Here is a 23,556-nt window from a genome sequence, read left to right on the forward strand (position 1 = left end):
TGTTCCCACGCATCTCATTTTTCATTTTTCCACGCGGCTTATAAATCGCATCGCGTTTTCCAACCCGTGGGCGATTTTTCAAATACGAGAGCAGCACTGGTTGACTTGTTGGTTGACTTCTATAGTTTTAGAAGGCGTTTCCCGCTCAATTATAAAGGGATTGATTTCTAACACATACTACATTTAAAACTAAATACTGTTAACCCGATTTATCAGATTTCAAAGTCATAATACTTACCTCTCGACGGATGCTAGGATCTGAACACGTCGATCGTAGTCCGAATTAATTTCCAGTCACAACGGGTCAAACGCGCTTTCGCCAACCGACCCCACATACACATTTCACCCGATTTCATCTGAAATGATGAAGATGACGATGGTTGCCTCCGCGATTTTAGTTATGTGCATCATGTTTGCTCTCAAAAAAGACGTTTATTTTGACTTTCATAGCATTATAAATGTGGTATTTAAGTTATTAACTGGTTAATTTACACCCGTGTTGACACTTCCCATTTCTTGCGGTTTGCTACGCAACCAGTGAGGCATGATGCCGGCCGGGATTGATTTATTAGCCTGGCGTACACTTTTTCCAGTAGCTTAGCGGAGGAGGAGGAGACCGGAGGCGTGGGATTATTTGATTTTGATTAACGCTCAAAGCAAAGAGTTTTCATTAGATTTCACGGTCGCACACGGACTGTTTCTAAATTGTTTTGGTAGAATTGGTAATTGATTCAATTGCTTCATTATGATTTTGGCACAGAAGTAAGGCCAACTTATCGTAGCTAACAGTGGTATAATTTAATTGGTTTCGCTTCCAGATTCATGGGCCCAATATATGTCGTATACAATAATATCACGCTGCTGGGCCACCAAGCGATACTTTAACCGTGTCTGTAGCGATTTTCGAGCGTACAACCATTTTCTGTATAAACAGTCTTCTCTACGAATGCAAGGGCACCTTTGCAGAAATTGGAAGAAGTTCTGGTCATTTGTCAACACTAAGAAAAACGAAGACGGCCCGCCTGTTGATCTGTTTCTGGACGATCATAAAGCGAATGTTGCTCGCGATAAATGCAACCTCTTTGCTACACACTTCAGGCAGGCTTTAAATCTAAAAATAAAAAATAAGAAAACTTATCCAATTTAATTCTACTATGTGTATTTTATTCACGACAGATACGTATTTCGCCTACGACTTGCAGGCTTCCTCAGTGTCTGTTTTCGAACTCGAACTCGTTTAGTTCGAAAACAGACACTGAGGAAGCCTGCAAGTCGTAGGCGAAATACGTATCTGTCGTGAATAAAATACACATAGTAGAATTAAATTGGATAAGTTTTCTTATTTTTTATTTTTAGGTTTCGTATTCTACTAAGACGCTCCAAAAACTTCAGGCTTTAAATCGTTTTCTTGTTTAGGCTGATGATAGGCGCAACGTTCTAAACTATCAAAGAATTTTGCCATGCTCCAGATCTAAAGTGCTCGAGATAATTGTGAATGACGCTTTATTCGCTAGCTGTCAACACTACATTTCCTCAGATTAGCATGATTTTTTCCAAAACGTTCAGTCTCCACGAATCTTGTCGAGTTCGTTTCGTTCTGCCCGCACAACATGAATGAAGGGGAGCAAATTGATGCAGTGTATACGGACCTGAAAGCAGTGTTTGATCGGATGAATCATGGCATCCTCCTTGTAACACACTTAAATTTTTAACCGAACATCGTATTTTTTTGACGAAATTAGAACTGCTGAACGCTAAAAATTTCGGCAATGGATATCAACGTTTTCGGACCTTTAGTAACGTTTGGCATCATCGAAATTTTTACCGAACATTCAGCAGTTCTAATTTCGTCAAAAAATGCGGTGTTTGGTAAAAAAAATTTAGTGTGTAGGCTGGGAATTTCCGCACCATTTGGCAAGTGGTTACACTCGTACCTAACACACCGTAGGCTGAGTGTGAAGATCGGATGAAAGTTTTCCGAATCGTTCAGCAACATCTCTGGTGCACCACAGAGGAGCAATATTAGACCCCTCCTTTTTTCTATTGTTATAAATGAACTGTCAGCTCTCTTGCCACTAGGCTATCGGTATTTTTATGTCAACGATGTAAAAATCTTTAAGGTAATTAAAATGAACTCCGACTGCATTGAACTACAACACTTTGCGGACAAATTTGAAGATTGGTATTCGAACAACATGCTTACCGTCAGCATCTCAAAGTGCTTCGCCATCTTATTTCACCATAAAAATAAGCCTATAGCTTTTAGTTACCACATGGTGGGAAATTTGTTACGCGTCAGATACGTGATCTTGGTGTCGTTCTGGATAGCGTACTAACTTTCTGTACACTACAACAACGTTATTTCCAGAGCCAATAAGCAACTTGGAATTCAGATCAATGATCTGGTGTCCATATCAACAAATTTGGAACGCTAGAATCGAAGCAGTACAGAAAAAATTTCTACGGTAGATGCTTCGCGCAATCTACCATGGCGCGATACCAGAAAGCTTCCGCCATACGTTGCCGTTTGCTTAATTTCCATTAACTGGCCTGACGTCTTATGACAAGGCCTGCGTAGCATAATTTCTCCATATATTTCGGTCCATGGCATGCCCAACGTATCTGTCCAATTTTAACCACTTTCTGAATACTGGGTTCGCCATAGAGACGCGCGAGCTCGTGGTTCATTCTTCGCCTCCGTATACCGTTCTCCTGCACGCCACCAAAGATGGTTCTTATTACCGGGCGTCCCAGCTGGAGTCCAGCGCCTCTATGGTTCAAAGGTACAAGTACCAGCGAACCACATGCCCTGGCGGGTGTTGTGGGTTCGAATCTGGTTATAATCTCAGCTTACAGCTTGGTTCGACTCATGCACCTTCCAGCATTGGGCAAAAGGTAGGAGTCAAAATGACTACTTGTCAAGCATAGCTACCAATACCCCCCCCCCCCTTCCTTTCCGCTCTTCCCCTCCTTCACCAAAAAATTTTCATTTCTTTCCCCTACCGCCCCTCATCAATTGTAGTACCATCGTTTCAAAAAATATTACTCTATTTTTATCGTGGTCAGTTTTTCGCAAATTGGACAAAATGACGTCATCCGAAATGCAACGTCGCGAATTTATTTTACGCAAGCACCTGGAAAATTCTCAAATCTATCATCATGGATGATGAGACTTACGTCAGCGCAGACTTCTGGCAGCCTCCGGGGCTACTGTACTTCACTGTACATGATTGGGCCAGTGATCTGCTCATGTGGCAAACAGAGTGCGCCGTTCGTGACTACCGGGACTGTAAACGGGCATATCTACGTCAAGGGGTATCTACAGAAGCGTCTGTTTCCAATGCACTATGGTCCAGAAAGCGATTTTAGACGGACAAAAATGATTGCGCCTAAACGGAATATTCTAGCTCAATGAAGTGTTCGGCAACTTTTTGAATGAAAAAATGATGCATCTTTTGAAAGGGTCGTCCAATATTCAGATGATACCATAACAACAATTCATGTAATAATTTTTTAAATAACTTTGTTTTCCATTTCTTAGTTTCAAAACATTAAAGATAGATTAATTTCACATAACTTTTCTAAACATTTCAAATTTCTAACTCTTAAGTATTTTCAGCAGTGGACGTTTGTTTATGGACGACCCGTTAAACCATATTTCCGCATTGCAATGAGGTTTAAAAAGGTGTGGCAGATGAAGACATTTGATGGTATTAGTAGCGAAAAATCAGAAAACGACGTCAAACTACAGAAACAAACCGCGTCGGACAAAGGGGTTTGACGTCACGCTTCATCGTGATTGGTCGATTTACGATTTCACTCACACCATGATGAAATTTCTTCATTGCACTAACAACACTTAACCAACATTGCCACACCTGTGTATATCACATTAGGCTACTTCCACTGTTGAAACAATACGAGGGCCCTACGATCTTCTGGCCAGATCTACACTCAAAATAAATTTCACGTCGAAATCATAGGAAAAGTTATGTGAATATTTTCCATCCAGCTTTTCCTGTAATATTTACGTGATTTTCGGGTAGTTCGCACGCATACTAATGCGTTAATGTGAAAATCAGATAGATGTTATTATTTTTCCCAATAACAATCAGCTGAAAGTCACGTAGTCCATGTAGAGAAATTTACGTGATTTTTCACGTGGAAAGGACGTGTGGATTATTTTGAGTGTAGCTTCGTGCCACTATTTAACGGATGCCATGGAGTGGTACGAAGCCAACGGGGTTACTTTCGTACCCAAGGACAAGAACCCCCTCAACGCACCGGAACTAAGGCCCAAAAATACTGACCTATTATGAAGCAGGCACTACGGAAGCGTCCCAAGGAGATTAAATCTGAGGAAGACATAAAGAAAAAGTGGGTTTCCGTACAGAAAAAGCTACAGCCAGATGATGCACAAAACTTTTTGAGTGTAGTTAATCGTAAGGTGCGAGCACACGGTTATGATATTAAAGTTGAATGAAATAAATATGCCAAGAGCTTACTAATAGGTTAAATTTGATTGTCTGAAAGTTTGAAAAGGATCGGTCAATTAGGCAATTTTCTACAGCGTTTCATCTGTGATGCAATGTGTGGGACACCCTTTAGTACTCGCCAACAAAGGAATCCGCTCACGGTCTCAGTCTACAGAGCAAGATACGGAAGAGCACCTTATAGGCAGAATTGAGCAATGTAATACCTCGATAGTTTTTACACTTGAGTCGATGAGTTTTTTAAAAATAGGGCAAATGAAGCAATCTAACCACTCCTCGAGTATTTATTATGCCTCCTAGATCCTGTCAATGATGCAGTGGATTACTTTGTACAGCCACTCGCTCCCCTTTTTCATTTCACTGATTACCTTCTTGACCTTATCCTGAGTTGGTGGCTCCACAGCTTGGCCATTGTTCACAATTCTGTTGATTTCCGTGTTTATTTCTTCATTCAACTGCATCTGGAAGTGCTCCTTCCACCTGGCTGCTACCACCGTTTTGTCAGTAGTGAACAGGTTGCTAGCAATATTACGTCACAGGTATGACAAAATTTCTGCACCTCACCGTTTTGTAGAAACTCCATGTGTCGTTGCTGGCGAATCGCTCCTCTGTACCGGCGAGTACGTGCTCTTCGTACTCGTGTTTATGTAAACGATGCGTTCTTATGTCCGCAGCACTTTTTTTGTTTACAGGAGACGAGACCACTGCGACCAGCATTTAGATCTATTACGGCAGCTGTAGTTTCTCTATACTTTTCTCTGCTCTGACGTGTGGTCGTAATTACCACGCAACTTCTGGCCTGGTTATTCTCATCGGTCACTCTATTGCATTTTGCATCAAACCAGCTGTTACGCTGTTTTCCGCGCGTACCTCCCACTTCTCTTGCAGTTGTTTTAATGGAGGTACATCCACATCCCACTTATATTATCTTCCCTTTTTTCCTGCTATTCTGAATAATTGATCAAACTTTCTGGCTGTTGGAGATGTGAACAACCCTAACACCGTTACGGCCACTAAAGCTCGCTGGCCATAGCGACAACTGTCATCAATTAATGCTAGCCAGTGCTGACCACAGCACGTTATTGTTCCGTTTACTAAAAGAATGAGACTCGCATTTGCACAGCGTTAGTGTCTAATAAAGATAAGTTTTATTATGTTGAAGTCCGGATAGTGTTTACCGGTCACCTCCGAACGCGAACAGCAGCATTCGTTTATTCCGTTGCCACGCCATCTACCGTCAAACGCTGGATGTTGAAACGCGGCATCCTCTCAGTTTCCGATCTACGCATTTGCATCTTCGACGATGATGTTTACGTCATGTTTTGGGCCATTTTGGGTCTCCATAGGTCCTTTCGAGTCTGTCATAGAACTCGTCCTTAGCATCGTCGCATTTATCATTTTTCGGTGTATTCGATGCGGTGATTAGGCTGTAGCTAAAGAATTTGGCCTTAATTCTAACACATTTTGCTCTTGCTTTCTCAGCACTACGAAACCGACTAGTGATAGTCGGTAGTAGATGTGATAGGTTCTGCTGCACGTAACTCCATTTCTCCGGAATTGGCTACCGAACTTCCTGTGCCGACGAAGCTCTCGAGCAAGTAGCCCAGCTTGTCCGGTTCATCAATAGTTCGGGTATTCCAAGTTACCAAGTTTCCAATCACAATTTATTAATCGTTTTCTTGTTATTTACCGTGTCCTATACCGATTGAGCTGCTCCATATTTCCATTTTCTTTGTTCGTGGAAAATGAGTTTCGGTACACTAACTTACCGGGGTCCTGATACCAACCATCCGCTAATGGGTCTGCCATCTTAGGTATAGCTAGCGGGATATAGCGCTTCATATTCAACCGGTCGTTCCGGAATCGACGCTGCCTGAGCCGCCATTTGAAAAACAGGCGTCAGGCGCTCAAGCGGTTGCGGTTATGTAGACGACATGATCCTCATATTCAGCAGATTTCGCATTACATTGCTTATGTACAGAGCCCATTTTCCCTAACTTTAAAAGCCAGCCAATCGAATGTTAAGATCTACAGACAAGCTTTGCCATTATAGTAATGTAATATGCAAAATAACTTCATCTTTCCGTGTGTTAACAAATACTCACAAATGTATATAAAAGTTTGTGAAAGGTGGACAGGCAAAGCTAAATTGTCGTAGAAAAATCGTGTGTAGACTCTAACAGTCGGACCCATGCTAGATTCGTATCCCGAAGTCAGCTGGGAAGCGGATATTATTTGACTTCAATTTTAGGTACTGTGCATCCAGTCTACAAACCTACAATACAAGAAATGCAAACACAACCAGCAATTCACAGAAAATTTATGAAGTTCTGCCGGTGCCTTCATACTGACCAGACCTGAAGTCAAACCTGCTCAATTCCACTATAAATGACACATACTCACATAAAGTCAGAATATACAATACTACATGCTACAACAAAAGCTGAATTAGGCTGTATTACACACAGCACTAACATTTAAGCGATTGTCGAAGGATTCGACAAACCACCTACCCATGAGAGGAAAAAATTGACAAGAATCTTATCATAAGATTCAACTTGTTATAAAACATTACAAACCAAGACAAATTGTAAGTCAGACGAATTATCTCCATATATCTTAATGTAGATAGATGCGCGGGTGTCAAATTTAGCCAGTCGGTAGGCAAATGTTCTGAAAATTGTATGCAATTTATCTAGACAGTGGTACACAATCTTTTTTGGTTGAAGAAACTCCTGGCGGACTTCCGTATACCATTTTGCTGCGAGCTAAATTTTTGGCGAATCTCCATTTGGGTAACGCAAATAGCGGGTAATTGCCACGAGTTGTTCGAATTTTAGTTGACATCGCAGTTTATAGTCACGCATTTAAAAAGAATGGGGTTGGAAAGGGGGATTATAGTTCATATGACGAAATTAACAAATGTTTTCCTAAACACTTTTCGAAAGCAACTATGAATGAAAGCAACTAAAATTGATGTTAAAAATAAACATAATGAACACATTTTTATAATATCGGGTTTTATTCTTTTAAAATAGACTACTGATAAAAAAATCAAAACTCAAAACTATCGTAACAACCACTAATTGATTCTTCTTCTATTTATCACTTCCAGATGAGTTCGATTTAGTACGTAGACAAGACGACATCCTATACGATTTACCGATACCACCCAGTTTGTCTGAGACGATAAAAACTCATACCGGAGGAAATGGGTACGGAACCAGTAGTGTCAGTAATCAGAACGGAGACATCTACAATCGAATGTACGCCGATAGAGGTGGGTATAGCAACAAACCAATAGCGCTGCTGTATCTAGCTAATGCAATAGTACTTTCAGATTATTTAAACTTAGCTGCTACGACGCAAATCCTCGAGGGAACCATTGTTTATGCTTATAAAGGAGAAAATCTTAATCTCACTTGCATCGTGAATCATAACTATGATCGACGGCCCAGCCACGTGATTTGGTATCATCAAAATGATGTACGTATCTTTTTGTCATTTTTTTTTCGAGTTCATAAACGAAATGAATACGGGAAAATATTTCATATGCTGTAAATCGGTTTGAAAACTAGTTTGATTTATTTGTTTTCGCGAAAATATATCTAACCATTTCTTTTTCATCTAGATCGTGTCATACGAATCACTTCGGAAACGGGATAAATCTCCACCGAACAGTATCACGTTGCATCATCAGATACAAAACGTTGATTTTGATGACGCTGGCAACTACACGTGCGCACCGGAACTGTACGGCAGCGCCAGTACGATCGTTTATATTTTAGACGGTAGGTATGGACAGACTGGGCCACTGTTTGTGCTGAAATAATGAATTGCAATTTAAATAACACACCGGTATCGTCACGCTTACCGGTCTTACTTTTACAGGTGATGAAGTACAGGGTGCGATAACCAGTAACGGTGGAAGTGGAAACCCCCGAGTTACGACACTGACCGTAACAGTAGCTATCATCCTAAGTTTGTGCATATTTTACTATCATCCTGATAAAGCTGGATGAAGACACTAATAGAGTGTCATGCAAAAAAACGAGATTGTAAATAATTCAGGATATTATACGATTATTAGAAGTACAACCGATTATTATTATTGTTTATTTATTAAGAGCCGTCACTGACTAAATTGAGATTTTACTTTATCAATTACCTTGAATGATACAAACAATCGCAGATTGAACCAGATTTTCTTAAAAGCAGTATAACCAGCGAAGTACTCGAAAGTTGAATAACAATTTTGGGATGGATCAAATTTTGTATAGCATAGCAAAACTTATGTCCAAATGACTCCTCGTGGTTCTAATATTTTCTAACCATCCTATTCTTCGCCTTATTTTTCCGAAGGGTTCTAACAAGCCGAAACTTTTACCCCACTTTGCACTGACATAACTCTTTTCTACCTACGGCATAAGGGGGAAATATTCAAGGGTATTCTAATATTCGGCCCACTTTGCATTAGTATTTCAAAAATTCACAAAAGACGGACGTGCAAACAAAGCATTGTCTATTGGCAAAATATAGTATTTCTCTATTACTATGAAAAACAAAGGGCTGGTCCAAAGTAGAGAGTTGGTCAAAGAAATTGGTCTCGTATCCTATATGTCAATCCTGTGTTCTGATAGTTATATAAATATGCCTAATTATGTCAGCATCATCATAATCAGCCCTAATCAGGACAGACTTGCGCAATACACCGAGAGAAGAGCTGCTATCTGTCCTCATAATGTTCTTTTTTCATTCAAGCTGCCATGCCAATCATTTTCCTATTGTTATTGTTCATATAGGTAGTTGGCTTCAAACCGAACCCATAGGACGTGGGACAACTCTTATAAAGTTGAAAACCGGTACATAATTAGTTGAACAATGCCGTAAATATCAACAGTTGCGTTACAATTAACGGTCGATCTGTTTATTTTCTTTAGTTCCAATCAGTGAAAGCATTCAAATTTTCCGTTACAATTAAGATTCGCATTTTTTAAAAGTTCACAAGCCACAGGACAAAACTGAAAACAAATTTGAAAGGTTGGCGATTGTTACGGTAAGAAACATTTAGCAAACCTTCCCTGCGTCTTAGTCAAAAGCGTGACAATCTTATTCGTATCAAAAACCATATTTACATTATAATAAACCGTTTAATCTTTATAGTACAGATTCCACCCAAAAACGCTATAAACCTTCATTTCAGTTAAAATGCATACTTAAACTGTCAAGTGCATACAAACACTGTCCACAGAACGCAGGGTACATAGATTAGTCTATAAACATAAAACATCGTAAAAAAGACAACTAGAATTAAACTGCTGGCTGTTTTTATATTTGATTCCCGTTATTCTGAGAACATTAAAAATGTGTCGTTTTTTTTAAATCGAATGTTGTAATTTCTCATACCTGTGGCCTAACATTGATGTCGCGTTTTACGTAGATCTTTTACCGCTGATTCACTGTTCACGCGTTTCCTGGAGACCTTGCGATCCGAAATTGTTAGTTTCTCGGTTACTTTTTGAGGATCGGTAATTCTTCTCGCTGTGTTGCATGCGACATCGGTACATTTGTCCATGGTACGGATTTTTTGTCGCATTGGACTTCTAGCTTTCATTGTTAACCGTTTGGTATAGCTTGTATCACACAAGAACAACGACTTTATCAATACTTGATTGCAGATGGGACAATTCTTAAACTTGCTCAGTGATTGACCTATACATTTTCCACAGAACGTATGACCACAGTTCACGACGACCGGTTTGTCGTATACTTCGGCTAAACAGATAGGACATTCTTGCTCGGCCAGTGAAGCAAACACCGCTGGACCTGGAAAGTACACATAAACAACATTGATCTCTCGCGAAGTGATGATTTTTACCTCGATTACGAAGATTGTAACGATTGGCAGAAGAAATACCACTGGAGTCAGAGCTATTCAGGCTGGTGGATTTCGGAGAAGATACCAAAGATAATTCGTTTGGTTGAAAAGATTCTGTAGAAGCATTCATTATGCTTTGGAATAAGAATTTGGAAATAATATAAAATCACAATTAAGTCATTAACAGCCACAAATCTTAATAATATCCAACAGGATTACACGAACCAGTAACAGTTAAAAAAACAATGGCAGAAATTCAAACGAAGTCGGTGCTAGCTGTCGGCAGTGATGCAGGTATTACGATTTATATTTATAAAGCTGTAATCACATTGACCGTCAGGAGTCAGCTAACATCTACGGAACGGAACGGCAATTATGGTCGCATGCATTTTCAATGTGCGCATTACAAAAGGACGTAAGTAACAACGAGAAATTCTCATCGTGTCTCCAATCTTCCGCTTATCACGGCGATGCAATAAAAAAAGCAAAGCCTTGGGCTTAAACGTTTTTCTAAGACTTGACCCTTCTTTATCGATAGACTTCACAGCAGGCTATCAGAGTACAGGGCAGTTACGTAGGTAGTGCAATAATCCTACTGCCTGCCAATTGGACTGTACTGCCTCATAGAAGCAAAACCAGTAAAAGTCATGTACGTAATATTTGTACAGTTGGGTGTAATCTACAATCTTTCTGAATAGAGTACTTTACTATTTTTGGTGTTTACGAAGTAGCAAGGTTGAAATTTTTTCATTGGCAAACGAACGTTCGTAAGTAAGCGTAACTGATCGCTGCAATCTTGATTGTGACAATATAGGGCTTCTTATGCGAGGCGAGTGACGCGACACGGCAAATCGAACACAAGCTTTTCAAGGAAAATGTATGGGATGTCATGTCGGTTCGTCGGTGGCTCCAATGATTAATGTAATTGCCATTTTCAATAGTGGATTTTCCATTAAAGACTGGCATCTCTGTTATTTTTAACGTCATGCTTAAATATTTTACAATTTTTGGGGTACAGTTCTACATTTGTCGAATTAATGCGGTTTTTACACGGGTTTCTGTTATGCGCCACATATCCCCCGTGTAAAAAAGTAAGTATATGTTGTTCAATTGTAAAAAAAATTTCTGCTCTGTTGATATATCATAGTATTTTTCGAATTGGTTTAAAAATTACTGAGTTAACATTTGAACGTTCAAAATCAAAAGGGTCTTCTATACGAAAGGTTGAAATCTCATAATCGCTTGTAACTGTTTTTAAGCTGTGGCATTAGATCGCTTCACGTATGGTTTACTTGAGAGAAGTATCAAAAACAAATCTACACCATATGTTGTACGATCTACACCATTTGTCGAACATAGCTTAGACTAATCTCAAGATTTTAGTCTTGACCTTGGAGTGAGGTCATACATATATTTAATATTTTTTGAAACGATGGTTCTACAATTGATGAAGGGACGGTAGGGGAAAGAAATGAAAATTTTTTGGTGAAGGAGGGGGAAGAGCGGAAAGGAAGGGGGGGGGGGGTATTGGTAGCTATGCTTGACAAGTAGTCATTTTGAGCATTGGACAAAAAGTAGGAGTCAAAATGACTACTTGTCAAGCATAGCTACCAATACCCCCCCCCCCCTTCCTTTCCGCTCTTCCCCCTCCTTCACCAAAAAATTTTCATTTCTTTCCCCTACCGTCCCTTCATCAATTGTAGAACCATCGTTTCAAAAAATATTGAACATAGCTTGTTGTCAACGTTGCTGTTCTGGTTTATTAATGCATAATAGTTATACTCATTTGCATTTTTCGGCATAAAAAATGTACTCCAATAGTCATTAGATTCAGAAGAGAATAAATTATTTAGAGATTTAATATATTGAAAGGACTAGTTATTACGGTTTGAATGGTTCAAAGGGACTTTATTTTTTTCTGAGGAAGTGTTCACACAAAACAGCAGTGAACATGCTATTTTAGTGCAAACTTTTCAAAATTTCCACATAATTCTCAAATTCACTGCGAGTTTTATGACTACCTGGTCTTAGCACTAGGGCCATTCATCTTCGTCCTCACCATCAATCGCAGCAAAGTCATTTATTGTTAACCAACTTAGTCCATTTCCCTCCGGTTTGTGACCGGATGGCCACAAGACGTGCCTCCACCAAGTCCGTTTTCGCACTAAACCGAGAAATAGTTTCCAATTTCGCCGCGGACCAAAATTGTATGGATTTTGATAGGTTTTTCCTAATGCCAGCAGCCGTTTGGTTTCAGACTTATTAATGTGCGCCTCAATACTAGTTTCCCCACGGGTGATCAACGAGCTATGCCAGGCAGTTAAAGCACCAAGTGCGAATAGCGTGGCAACGTTTATCAGAGCCATGAAAATTATAGCGCGATGTTTCATAGCATTGCTATTGTAGTCCTGAGGTATGGGCAAGTCATGTTTTGCAGGTTCCAAACCATCGCTCAAATAATCATTCATCTCCGTCTGTGAAGAAAATTGGTAATCATAAAATAGTAAGCAGATAATGGTTGCAGTGATAAAAGTACGAACCACAGGAATGATGTGACCCGAAAGATTAAATCTAACCGGATGTCCGTGAAGCGGTTCAACTTCATTCCAACCTTCTCCATCTCCAACTATAAGCACATTATAGCCTAATTCGAAACCGAAAACTATTATAAATAATACTCCTACTGTAGTGTATAGCATATACAGGTAGAAGTAACGGTGATTTCCGTAGCCAACACAATTGTTAAGCCAAGCTAAAAGCATATAAATAAGGCATTTGGTCTTTTACCTTGTTTTTTTTTTTTGACTTACGACAATGATGATCCATTTTCAAAATACATTTATTACATACGGAGCAGTGATGAGTACGCGGTGGCTTGGGTGCTATACATTTCTTACAAATACTTACAGCCTCAACTATTAGTTCTCTCTGGAATATTAAAGAAATGCTATTAAATTATAAACATTAACCATAGTTTTTGTGCACATACCTCAGGTGGTACACCCGGCGATGTTACTGCCGCTTTATAAAAGTTATACGCTACATTTAATAACAGCCAATGACCTACTATAAGTAGAAAGTAAGTCATATTTTGACTTTTGTTCCACCAGTACGGCACTCCTATCCAATAACATATTAATACTACCGTGGCCGTAAGACAAACGACTGCAAACACGAAAAACTGCAACAAGAAAACAAAATTCTAGTAATGGACATTGCGAATTGTGCATTTAACGAACGAACCGGACCGAGCAGATGAGTGAAATTATCAACAAACCAGAAAATCGGTTCCAAGCAGACATCTGAGGCATACGATTGACTCATATGATGGTTGTATGTTAGTGATCGGATGCATTGTATGGAATACTGGTATCGAAATCGAATACAATTGCTTTCAGAAAAAGTAAGAGTTAGTTTGCATTTGCGATACAATATACAAATTAGACTTACATTAATTTCACGGGAAATTCTTTGAGGCGCCACCGAATACGACTCATGTTCGAGTATTGGGCAGATTTCTTCGAGAGCTTAACTACGTTAATTAGTTCTAACCATTTAAATTTTGCTGCTTAATACTTAGGTAACTATTAATAATTAATTACTTTAACGGATCGATCAGCTAAAATTATGACGATTACTGTTTGTTTATGTTGATTATTGATATCGACTGAGCGGTGAAGCGTTGCGTCGCGCGTGACAGCCAGGGATACCAGATTTGCAGATTTGTCTGCAAATTCCAGATTTTTGGAAAGGTCTTGCAGATCATTATAAATTTGCAGATATTTGCAGTTTTTATGCCTTTTATTGTTTTGGTGCAGATTTTTGTTCGAAACTCTTTAAACTTTCACAGACTTCACAGTTTTTCACTTTCACTTTCACAGTTAGAGCGAGCTACTTACAAACACATACTTATTAAAGCTTTTTAAATGCCCTATATCTTTATAGGGCTTTAATCCTTATCCGGGGCGAAGTCTGGTGTTGGTTACGCGAAAAATGTATAAGAATAACATTTGTAACTGTTTTTTTTATCAAAAACGATGCTGCAGAGAACAGTTATTTTGTCGATCCGCAAACCATACCTAAAACCTAAATTTTAATTTTGCGCTTAAAGCGCGGTTATCTTCTGAACGCGTTATCACCGTCACTGATGCAGTTGGATTTATCACAAATAAGTGCCTATATACAAAAGATTAGACTGAAAAAAAATTAAACATTCGGAACATTAGTAATGGACTCCCAAATTTATGCATGCACAAATGTTTTCACATCGACGCTGTACGCAAAGGAGTAAAATCTCATTCATTTTTGAGTAAAATTTTACGAGCGTGTACCCTGACATTTTTTATTTTTTATCAATATAAAAAGCCGATTGTAAGAATTCCTGAATCACGATTGGAATTGCTGATAATAATATCTATAAATGGCAGACGAAGTTGCAAAGGCCCAAGCGGCCGATGCAAGCACAGAGGATACAATTTTCGGGAAGATTCTGCGCAAGGAAATCCCTTGCACTTTTATCTACGAGGACGATAAGGTAAAATAACCCTAATATAAATATTTCAGAAAAATTTCGTTGTGATAGCATATTCTCTTTTCAGTGCGTAGCTTTTCACGACGTAAATCCGCAGGCTCCGGTTCACTTCTTGGTGATCCCCAGAAAACCGATTGCGCAACTTTCGAAAGCAACTGAAGAAGACGAAGCTCTTTTGGGCCATTTGATGTTAGTCGGCAAAAAGATTGGCGCTGAGCAAGGACTAGGCGATGGATTCCGTGTTGTTATCAATGACGGACGCAACGGGGCACAGTCGGTCTATCATTTACATTTGCATTTCCTTGGAGGCCGGCAGATGAAATGGCCACCGGGTTAAAACATTCAATTATTGTGATATGAACAGTGCTTTCTAATTGAATAATAAAGAATTAGTACTTGCAGTATATTTTATGGAACTGATTCTTGCGTGGACTGGTTATAGAATGTCGTACTTGGTGGTGGCATAGCAAAAGAATTGAAGGGCGGTGTGCTGTTGTAGGTTCCAGCGTATTTTCGTCCTGTTTCTCTGTTGTAATATTTCCGCTCAATAACTTTGTCGTAGAATCGTGACAACTTAACGGCATCTGTTGTTCCTGCTGCAAGGCTCCTTGCTTCGTGGCAATTTAAGCATATCTCATCGGCGCCACATTGTTCTGCTATGCTTCCGGCAGAGGTTCTGTTGAGAAGCTTGTTCTTATGATTATCATCCAGCAGGTCGAGTTTAGTTCCAATCACCAAAATGGGAATCTGAGAATTTTTAAACTGAAACTTATTTTCGCATCCACAATACTCTTTGTATCTATTTGTCGACTGTACCTGTGTTGATCCGAGGAACTGCTCTGGATCAATCTCAATAACATCTCCGGCTTTCATTGCGTCCTTCCCATCTTTATTCAGTATTTCGATTAGCCATCGTTGAAGATTTTCGTGACTCTTTTTATTGGTTAAATCATGCACCAGTATGATTCCATGTGTTGGATTATAGAAAACACCCCGTGTATTTTTATGACTAATCGATCCTCCCACATCCCACAGTTCTATAAAAAATGTGCTCTGTGATGTCGTTCCTTCCTTATATTCATGAAGCTTTACTTCTACAGCACACCCCACAGTCCATCCTGGCGACGTAAGTGGTTCATTGTTCGCAATCAGATGTGTAAGGGAAGTTTTTCCAACCCCTGAAATACAAAATAAAAATATTGAATGTTTAGTTTTAATTTTGGAAAACTAATCTACAATTTGCACAAATAATTAGATATTAGAATGACATCTAACTTTTTAACACAATTTGATGATAATGGAAAAAATATAGAAATATTTGCTTTAACTTCTATTTATGAATTGACAAAACAATTGTGTATCTCAGTGTATTAGTACTGCATAAGGGTTCTTTAGTCAGTTCGCCTAATTTTGATGCAAATACGCCAAATCAATAATTTTGGTATTAAGTTAGCTTTAGTAAGTTAGGCGCCAAAAATTAACCGCACGGAATTGGAGCACCTTACTGTAACATTTTTTTTTTTGGAACATCCAATTTCACCACAAGCTCAATAAAAAGCATAAAAAGAGGAAAAGCATTATTTTCAAAATTGTTGTGCAACCTAGCAGCACTGGCCAACTAGTGGGTCCGACTCTGTGAATTTTCAACATGGCGAAGCGCTGTAGTGTTTGACATTTGCTCGTGAGCTAGAAAAATTACAATTTTTGACCGGTTACTGTGCCTAATTTGTATCGAAAAGTTATTCGCTTGGTAAATAATAGTGGTCTTTACCGGAATCGCCTACAACCAGAACACGAACTTTATCTATGGCGGCCATAAACCGTAAAGTTATTCAGTGATTAACTCCAACCTAGCTCCAGAGGAAGAAAAACAACACTGCTTCAAGCAGGCACCGTCGTTTCATCGGTGGAAATTTGTGAGAGAGCGGGAGAGTACGATAGACGCGTGAAGATTCATTTGGTCGACAGATAATCAACAGTCTCTGCTGTGCTGTCAATCGACTTCGGGAACACTTCGGCTTGTTTGTGTTCATGCGGAACCGGTTCTAAAGCATATCGAGGGTGTATGCGAGAAAAGGAAAGCAAGACCGCGAAGTAGATGCTTGCTATAGCTCGGATGAATTAGTCTCGTCTCAAGCCGAATAAATTCTGAGGACGCACCCCAACACGTGTGTGGGCGGTAAGTTTAATTTTGTAAATAAAAATCGGTATGAAAAGTTATTTAACCAAAATTTTTGTTTTTACCATACAGTAACAATTTGTTATCACATTATTGTTAATATTTATCTCGCTTATTAATATTAAACTAATGTGCTGTTGCATATTTTGCGATAATGTTAAAATAACATTTGATTTGAAAGTGCAGTCATTGATACGTTTGAGATTAATACAGTTCATGTAATAATACAAAAAATATACCTTATGACTAGAAACAATTGATAACATGTGAAAGTCCAAACAAGCATATGTGAAAGGGTAGAAGAGACAATTAAATAATAAATATAAGATAGCCGGAAATACGAAATATTCATCTTTTGTTCCATTGGCGATAATGACAATAGTCTTGAACATACCAAGAGAGACAAATAAACGAAACACTCGATCGAGTCGGACAAGTAGGCAATATAAAAGTCGTAAATTAAACTAGCTTATTCGCAAACTAATCTAGTAGAATGTACGTTAGAGAATTAAATCCATGGCACGCATGTTTAATCACTGTTTAAGTTTCTAATTTGGTCATATTCTTTGCAGGGTTGTTCACTACAATATTTCCTTATTTTATCGTCCTAAGTTAAACTAGTACTTTTCGAACGACCAAGCCAGCATGAGCGATCAACGGTACGTAACGGAAATACCGAGCAGTTTGAAGCAGCTCGCACGTTTCGTTGTGCGAGGCTTCTACACCATCGAGGATGCACTGGTGGTGGACATGCTCGTTCGTAATCCCTGCATGAAGGAGGATGATATTTGCGAGCTGCTGAAATTCGAGCGAAAGATGCTGCGCGCGAGGATCTCGATTCTGAAGAATGATAAGTTTTTGCAGGTCCGGTTAAAGATGGAGACCGGTCCCGATGGAAAAGCACAAAAGGTGAATTATTACTTCATCAACTATAAAACATTCGTGAATGTTGTCAAGTATAAGCTAGATCATATGCGAAAGCGTATGGAAACAGAAGAACGTGATGCTACTAGTCGCGCCAGTTTCAAGTGTCCTTCCTGTGATAAAACTTTCACCGATCTGGAAGCGGATCAGCTGTTCGATTTCGCTACCGGTGAATTCCGGTGTACATATTGTGGAAGTACAGTAGAAGAGGATAGTTCTGCATTACCGAAAAAGGATTCCCGCTTGCTGTTAGCCAAATTCAATGAACAGTTACAACCTTTATATGATCTGCTAAGACAAGTTGAAGATATTAAGCTTGCTCCAGAAATTCTGGAACCAGAACCTGTCGACATAGACACCATTAGAGGGTACGATGTGAACTATCACGTTGAGTGAGTAAATCAATAATCAAACTTATTTTTTACAGTGTCGCGAAACCAACAAATCGGATTGCAACGGAGCAATGGTCTGGGGAAGCTACACGTACCAGTGGTTTTGCAGTGGAAGAAACACGCGTGGACGTCACAATCGGCGATTCGGATGCAGTGGAGACTACAACTCAGCGAAAGGACCGCCCTGTATGGATGACTGAATCTACTGTCATTTCAAACGAGATGGACGAAAACTCTGTGGAGTCGATTCTAGAAAAGGCTGCCTTCACATCCACACAACCTCCGGCGGTTACGAACAGTACAACCGTAATATCCTCTGCACGAAATCGCAGAGAAGCCGATGATATAATGTCGGTGCTACTGCAGCACGAGAAACAAAGCTCACGCAGTGCAACGAACGATGCCATTAAAGGACTGGGTATGAACAATGATGCTAGCAGTGATAGCAGCGAAGATGAAAGAGATATCGACAATACGGAAATCCCCACGGTGGAAATTATGGACACCGACTCGGATGACGATATGCCAACAGTAACAGTAGCCGGTCGACCGTATCCCTTGGACGAAATCAACGATACGCTAATAGCGGAAATGACGCCACAGGAGAAGGAAACCTATATCCAGGTTTATCAGGATCATTTTAGTCACATGTATGATTAGAAGATCGATTGTGAATAATTTAAAAATGTTGAATTTATAATTTTTAAATTACGTAATGCAGTTTTTTCTTGGGAACATGGTTCTTTAGCGAAAATTCCGTGCTGATAAATATGTTCAAATCAAAACAAAAATAATAAACTTTTTCTTGATCGAGACCCACTTTTATGGTCTTGATCAATTAATAATTTATAGTAGCAAGTTTTTATAGCATTTTTGGAACACTACGTTTTGTGTGGATAAAAATTGACTATTGAAAGTAATGAAGCATTGGCCAACTAGAAATCCTCGTTTCGTAATTGGTTGAACGTCACCGAAGTTTTGCCGCGTTTATAGAGAAAAAAGTGACAGAATCTCTTCGTTCCAACGTGAGAGAGCAGCCAACTCAGTGACAGATTGATTGTTTTCGTTTTCTTCTTATATTTGATGCGGACAAGTCAAATTGTACCATTTAAATCAAGTCAGCATGCTTCAATCAAGCTAGCCCTGTTCGCAGTGACAGTTCATAGCTGGTTTCTACTAACAGACAGTTCGATGCACAATAACAATCCCAGCTGGCTCCTCTCTCATGTTCCAACAGGTCGAAAATTCTTTGCAACGATTGAACGTAGACCAATTTGATATCTGTGCTTGAGAAGTACGAAAGTGACGAAGTCTTCCCGTCCCAACAAAATTTCTTAGAATCGCGATAAGCCTAGACCGATTTATTGTCTGTGTTAGAGAAGTGCGCTAGAAAAAGCGACACTGCCTCCTTGTCTCAACAAGTTTTCCTATAGGATCGCGATAAACCTAAATTCTTTACGGAATACCCAATGAATTTCAAAGCCTTAGCAATATTGGATGCCGCAGCTTTTTCGAAAACAGAAATAATGAGACATCATCGAAACCAATCAGAAACCGTACGAAAAAAGAAATTTGGAAGGTGGTTACGGCAACAAACGGATTCTTGTTTTAATGTTTTAACGTTTAGTTATAGAAATACTAGGGTAACCAACCTATTTTGGACCCCTTCAGCAGCTGTACATAATTTGGACACTTCCATTTGATTTTGCTGTAAGTGTCCAAATTATGTACAGCTGTTGAGGGGGTCCAAAATACGTTGGTTACCCTATTTATCGATTTGTTATTGATGTTGAAGATGCCGACCATCCGTCGAAAGCTTCTAAACGAGGGACAGCAGTCCTCCGAATAAGGCGGTGAGTGGTGGTGTATGCCCACGGTGATTTCTTAGTTGTCCATTAATCACCAAATTTGATTTTTGGTACATTGTTAGTTTCTGGAATAAACTAGTCAATGACCAAAAACCAACTTTATTGGTTATTGGACAGCTGAGATATTACGATGGGCGTACCCATCGACTTACTGGGGGGATTCCTGTAAATATATACACAATTATTGAAAAACGCGATTCCATTATTAGCACATATCAACAAATGCAATCCTATACCATTCTACGATACCGTTGTGCTCATATCCCAAATCATTTGTATTTACTAACACATTTATCTAAAAAGGAAATGCACCGTAACTACACTACAGCGAAAAGCGCATGTGTTACCAGTTCTATGGACACATGAAGAATATGAATGCATCATTATAATGTCAAATCAGGACATGGACAATGCGAATTACGCATTTCGGCAAAAAATATCTGGGCATTCCGCTGAAATCCTGTTTTCGGACACCTGTCGTCTATTTTTTACAAATTTTCTTTTCAACTTCCACGTTTAGATGGATTAAAGACGATACTATTCTCTCGAAGGTTTATTGACCAACGACCCAAGGAACAATTTTTGCTTATTAAACGTTTCACCGACAGCTTTTATTCAGCACATGCTGTATAGCTGCTTTTAAAGTATATCTAAACACCTCTGTTCAATGCTTATACAGTTGGTTTTGGAGAATTTAAACAGCACAGTGCTGAATATGGGCGTGGAAGATGCGTTTGTATGACTGTTATGCAACGTGTAGTAAAACGTTTATTCAGTACGCATAGATATATTTATTAAACTGCTGCTAATGGTACTGAAGCTACGTTTATTCCACAGCAGTTCAACATTTAGACAAGCAAAAAGAATAAAATAGGCAGGAAGTACTTTTATTTTATTTTGTGGGTTTCGTTATTTTCATGTTCACTTTTGTATTCGTATTTTTATAATTTAATGAGAAACTTATTAGTAAGGAAATCGTTGGTTGACTCAAAATTTATCAAGCCTGCCATTATACTTTTTTCATTCATCCGGATTCGAACTTACATCCTGACGGTCGGAAGCCATCGACGAACACATCTGAAGTAATCTGACATATGACAGGCGCCGAGTTTTTGGCCGATGTGGATTTACCAGTTTAAGTTTGTCAAGCGTGGAACAAAAATGGGTTAAAATACATTTAAGCGCTGAAGAGTAGTTTCTTAAATCGTGTTTGGCATCTGCTGTACAAGATTGCTTTAGAAGTATTTATTCTGCACATGTTAAACATTTAATAAACTATTTGTGCAAAAGTATTTCGCTTGTACCACCAGCAAGACCAGCAACATAACACACTCACAACGCAAAGGTTTTTTTTCTCTTGATTATTGACGACGGTGAGCGGTGCTACTGAGTGAAATTCACTGGAAACTGGAAATTATGAACTTTCGGCTAGCTGCGAACATTGTGTGCGATTGTTCAGTTAGTTAGTAGTGATGTGATTAGTTAGCAGCAGCAGTGATTAGTTAACAGCAGAAATGGTTCGTGCTAGTACCGCAGAGGAATAGTACTTTTGTCACCCCGTCATTAGTTTACGCAGATAGTACTGCTTCCTGAGTTTATCGCTACTTTAAGTCGCTGCTCGCTGTCTGTGTACGTATATTTGTCATCGGGTCGTATTTAGTTTTTTTCATCCAAAAAACAAAGCAGCAGTGGATGACACGAGAAGAAGACTTCACTTAGTGGGGTTTTCGCACACCGGCAGCGGGAGCTGGTCAAGCGATTACGGCGCTACCAGCACTGGTGGTATCGCCACTATGCCACCCGACCATAACAATTCTGGCAGCTTTAGCCCGACACAATTCATCTCGCTGAGCAAATCTATTGTGAGTAACTCGCAAAGCGTCAAGCTGAGCTGGTTGCCTTGGACGAGGGATAACGACACGCCGAGGGAGAAGATACATACCGTCCAGACAAAAACAAATAAAAGGATTGCCACGACCAGCAAAGATTCATGTGTGCAAATTTTTTCTATTCTTAATCTGAAAAAAAAAGAAGTAAAGTGTACCTAATATAAATTTATTTATATAAATTATAAAGTGTAAAGTATAAAGTGTCATTCAAGTTGTTGGTGTTATTGGCTGCCATCAAGCACTTTTTATTCCACACCTGCTCTTGGTGGTGCTACTTATACGTTTGTACGACGATTAATCGACACATATTTCACAATTTCTCTTAGCAATGCAGCTGATGCGTTTGGGCAACTTTCATTCGACTCTTATTCCATCACTATTCCACACTTGCTCTCAGCAATGCTGCTGATTCGTTTGCGCAACATTTATTCCACTTTTATTCTGCACTTGCTCTCAGCAATGCTGCTGATACGTTTGCGCCACGTTTATTCCATCCTTATTCCACTACTATTCCACACGTGCTTTCTGTAATACTGCTGATACGTTTGCGCAATGCTTATTCCACTCTTATTCCACTTTTACTCCACAATTGCTCTTAGCTGATACGGTAGCTTTTAAGCGACCGGTATTCCACACCTGCTCTTAGCTGTGCTGCTGATACGTTTGCACAATGCCTGTTCGACTCTCATTCCACACTTACATAACAACATGTAGATGTTGATTAGAAGCTAGGAAAAATGTGGGATATGACGTTTAAACAACACGTACTTCAGCAAATTCGCTTATTCAGCACCGGATGCTACCACACAACTCTTATTCCACACCTGCTCTTTTAAGTGCTGCCGTTTTGTTCCTTGGGGAAACTCTCTCCCCTGTCGGAACATGTACCCATACAATACCTGTGTTTGCATGTGTTAGGAGAGAAACTTTAAGAGGCTGATCTTCACGATCTTCACATATTTTGACTTGCTACCATCGTATTATTACCAGATACAAAGAAGCTTGTTCTGTGATTAAATTTAGGACTCGGGTCGGATTGTTGTATAATTGCTTTCCAACTAAATGTGCATTTGCTATCGGTTGTAAATGATAGAGAACTAATGTGTATGGTTGCGTGTACTTTGGTTAGAATCCAAAAAAAAGTTAGTTGCGAATGGTAAAAAAACGTAGGCGTATACAGCGAATTTGCAAAGAAAGCATGCCTTTATAGTTTTAGAAACGTTTAAAACTTTCAGTTTCTTTAATTTAATGTGGGTAAGAAAAGTAAAATGAAATTAAAGCAATCAAAATATGTTTACACATTTGGAAGCTCTACACATGTCATTCCTTTAACTTTCGCGAGAAAAGTAGTTTTGTTTAAAAATTTTACTCAACTGAAGTTTTTAGAGCATCTTAGTTGAAT

At 39.2% G+C, this 23,556-nt stretch overlaps 5 protein-coding genes across 6 annotated transcripts in view; 3 read left to right on the forward strand and 2 right to left on the reverse strand.

Annotated features, from left to right (window-relative positions):
* Positions 1-8,515, forward strand: part of LOC128736377 (uncharacterized) — a 53,452-nt gene extending 44,937 nt beyond the window's left edge. The window contains exons 4-7 of the mRNA XM_053830852.1: positions 7,609-7,773; positions 7,834-7,979; positions 8,125-8,284; positions 8,385-8,515. Coding sequence (XP_053686827.1) covers positions 7,609-7,773; positions 7,834-7,979; positions 8,125-8,284; positions 8,385-8,515 — 602 coding nt within the window. The remainder of the gene's footprint in view (positions 1-7,608; positions 7,774-7,833; positions 7,980-8,124; positions 8,285-8,384) is intronic.
* A 3,733-nt stretch (positions 8,516-12,248) lies between these two features.
* Positions 12,249-13,969, reverse strand: LOC128738486 (palmitoyltransferase ZDHHC16). The gene is made up of 6 exons (XM_053833669.1): positions 13,822-13,969; positions 13,615-13,762; positions 13,361-13,552; positions 13,182-13,299; positions 12,912-13,123; positions 12,249-12,845 (listed from the first exon to the last, which is right to left on the reverse strand). The coding sequence occupies exons 1-6, from the start codon at positions 13,866-13,868 to the stop codon at positions 12,405-12,407; spliced, it is 1,158 nt and encodes a 385-aa protein (XP_053689644.1). The 5' UTR covers positions 13,869-13,969; the 3' UTR covers positions 12,249-12,404.
* Positions 13,970-14,718: 749 nt separating this feature from the next.
* On the forward strand, positions 14,719-15,300 carry LOC128738488 (adenosine 5'-monophosphoramidase HINT1). Its single transcript, XM_053833672.1, has 2 exons — positions 14,719-14,905; positions 14,970-15,300. Exons 1-2 carry the CDS (start codon positions 14,792-14,794, stop codon positions 15,237-15,239), a joined length of 384 nt encoding a protein of 127 aa, XP_053689647.1. The 5' UTR covers positions 14,719-14,791; the 3' UTR covers positions 15,240-15,300.
* On the reverse strand, positions 15,272-16,763 carry LOC128738487 (rab-like protein 3). 2 transcript variants are annotated; one of them, XM_053833671.1, is made up of 3 exons: positions 16,674-16,763; positions 15,719-16,080; positions 15,272-15,649 (listed from the first exon to the last, which is right to left on the reverse strand). In XM_053833671.1, the coding sequence occupies exons 1-3, from the start codon at positions 16,717-16,719 to the stop codon at positions 15,311-15,313; spliced, it is 747 nt and encodes a 248-aa protein (XP_053689646.1). In that variant the 5' UTR covers positions 16,720-16,763; the 3' UTR covers positions 15,272-15,310. The 2 variants fall into 2 exon arrangements, with proteins under 2 accessions (XP_053689646.1, XP_053689645.1); XM_053833670.1 differs by having other exon boundaries at positions 15,272-15,664.
* On the forward strand, positions 16,565-19,057 carry LOC128738485 (general transcription factor IIE subunit 1). The gene is made up of 3 exons (XM_053833668.1): positions 16,565-17,081; positions 17,654-18,373; positions 18,433-19,057. Exons 2-3 carry the CDS (start codon positions 17,727-17,729, stop codon positions 19,055-19,057), a joined length of 1,272 nt encoding a protein of 423 aa, XP_053689643.1. The 5' UTR covers positions 16,565-17,081; positions 17,654-17,726.
* The last annotated feature ends 4,499 nt before the right edge of the window (positions 19,058-23,556 follow it).

Source organism: Sabethes cyaneus, chromosome 2, assembly GCF_943734655.1.
Source record: "Sabethes cyaneus chromosome 2, idSabCyanKW18_F2, whole genome shotgun sequence".
Lineage (NCBI taxonomy): Eukaryota > Metazoa > Arthropoda > Insecta > Diptera > Culicidae > Sabethes > Sabethes cyaneus.

Coding starts and splice junctions, on each gene's coding strand:
- LOC128738486 (XM_053833669.1), bottom strand. CDS start 13,868: ATGAGTCGTATTCGGTGGCGCCTCAAAGAATTTCCCGTGAAATTAAT. Junction 13,300..13,360: donor CGCCGGGTGTACCACCTGAG/GTATGTGCACAA, acceptor TTAATATTCCAG/AGAGAACTAATAGTTGAGGC. Junction 13,124..13,181: donor GAAAATGGATCATCATTGTC/GTAAGTCAAAAA, acceptor ATATGCTTTTAG/CTTGGCTTAACAATTGTGTT.
- LOC128738488 (XM_053833672.1), top strand. CDS start 14,792: ATGGCAGACGAAGTTGCAAAGGCCCAAGCGGCCGATGCAAGCACAGAG. Junction 14,906..14,969: donor TTATCTACGAGGACGATAAG/GTAAAATAACCC, acceptor TTCTCTTTTCAG/TGCGTAGCTTTTCACGACGT.
- LOC128738487 (XM_053833670.1), bottom strand. CDS start 16,719: ATGGCCGCCATAGATAAAGTTCGTGTTCTGGTTGTAGGCGATTCCG. Junction 16,081..16,673: donor TCTGGTTGTAGGCGATTCCG/GTAAAGACCACT, acceptor TTTGTATTTCAG/GGGTTGGAAAAACTTCCCTT. Junction 15,665..15,718: donor AGTTCCTCGGATCAACACAG/GTACAGTCGACA, acceptor AATAAGTTTCAG/TTTAAAAATTCTCAGATTCC.
- LOC128738485 (XM_053833668.1), top strand. CDS start 17,727: ATGAGCGATCAACGGTACGTAACGGAAATACCGAGCAGTTTGAAGCAG. Junction 18,374..18,432: donor GACATAGACACCATTAGAGG/GTACGATGTGAA, acceptor TATTTTTTACAG/TGTCGCGAAACCAACAAATC.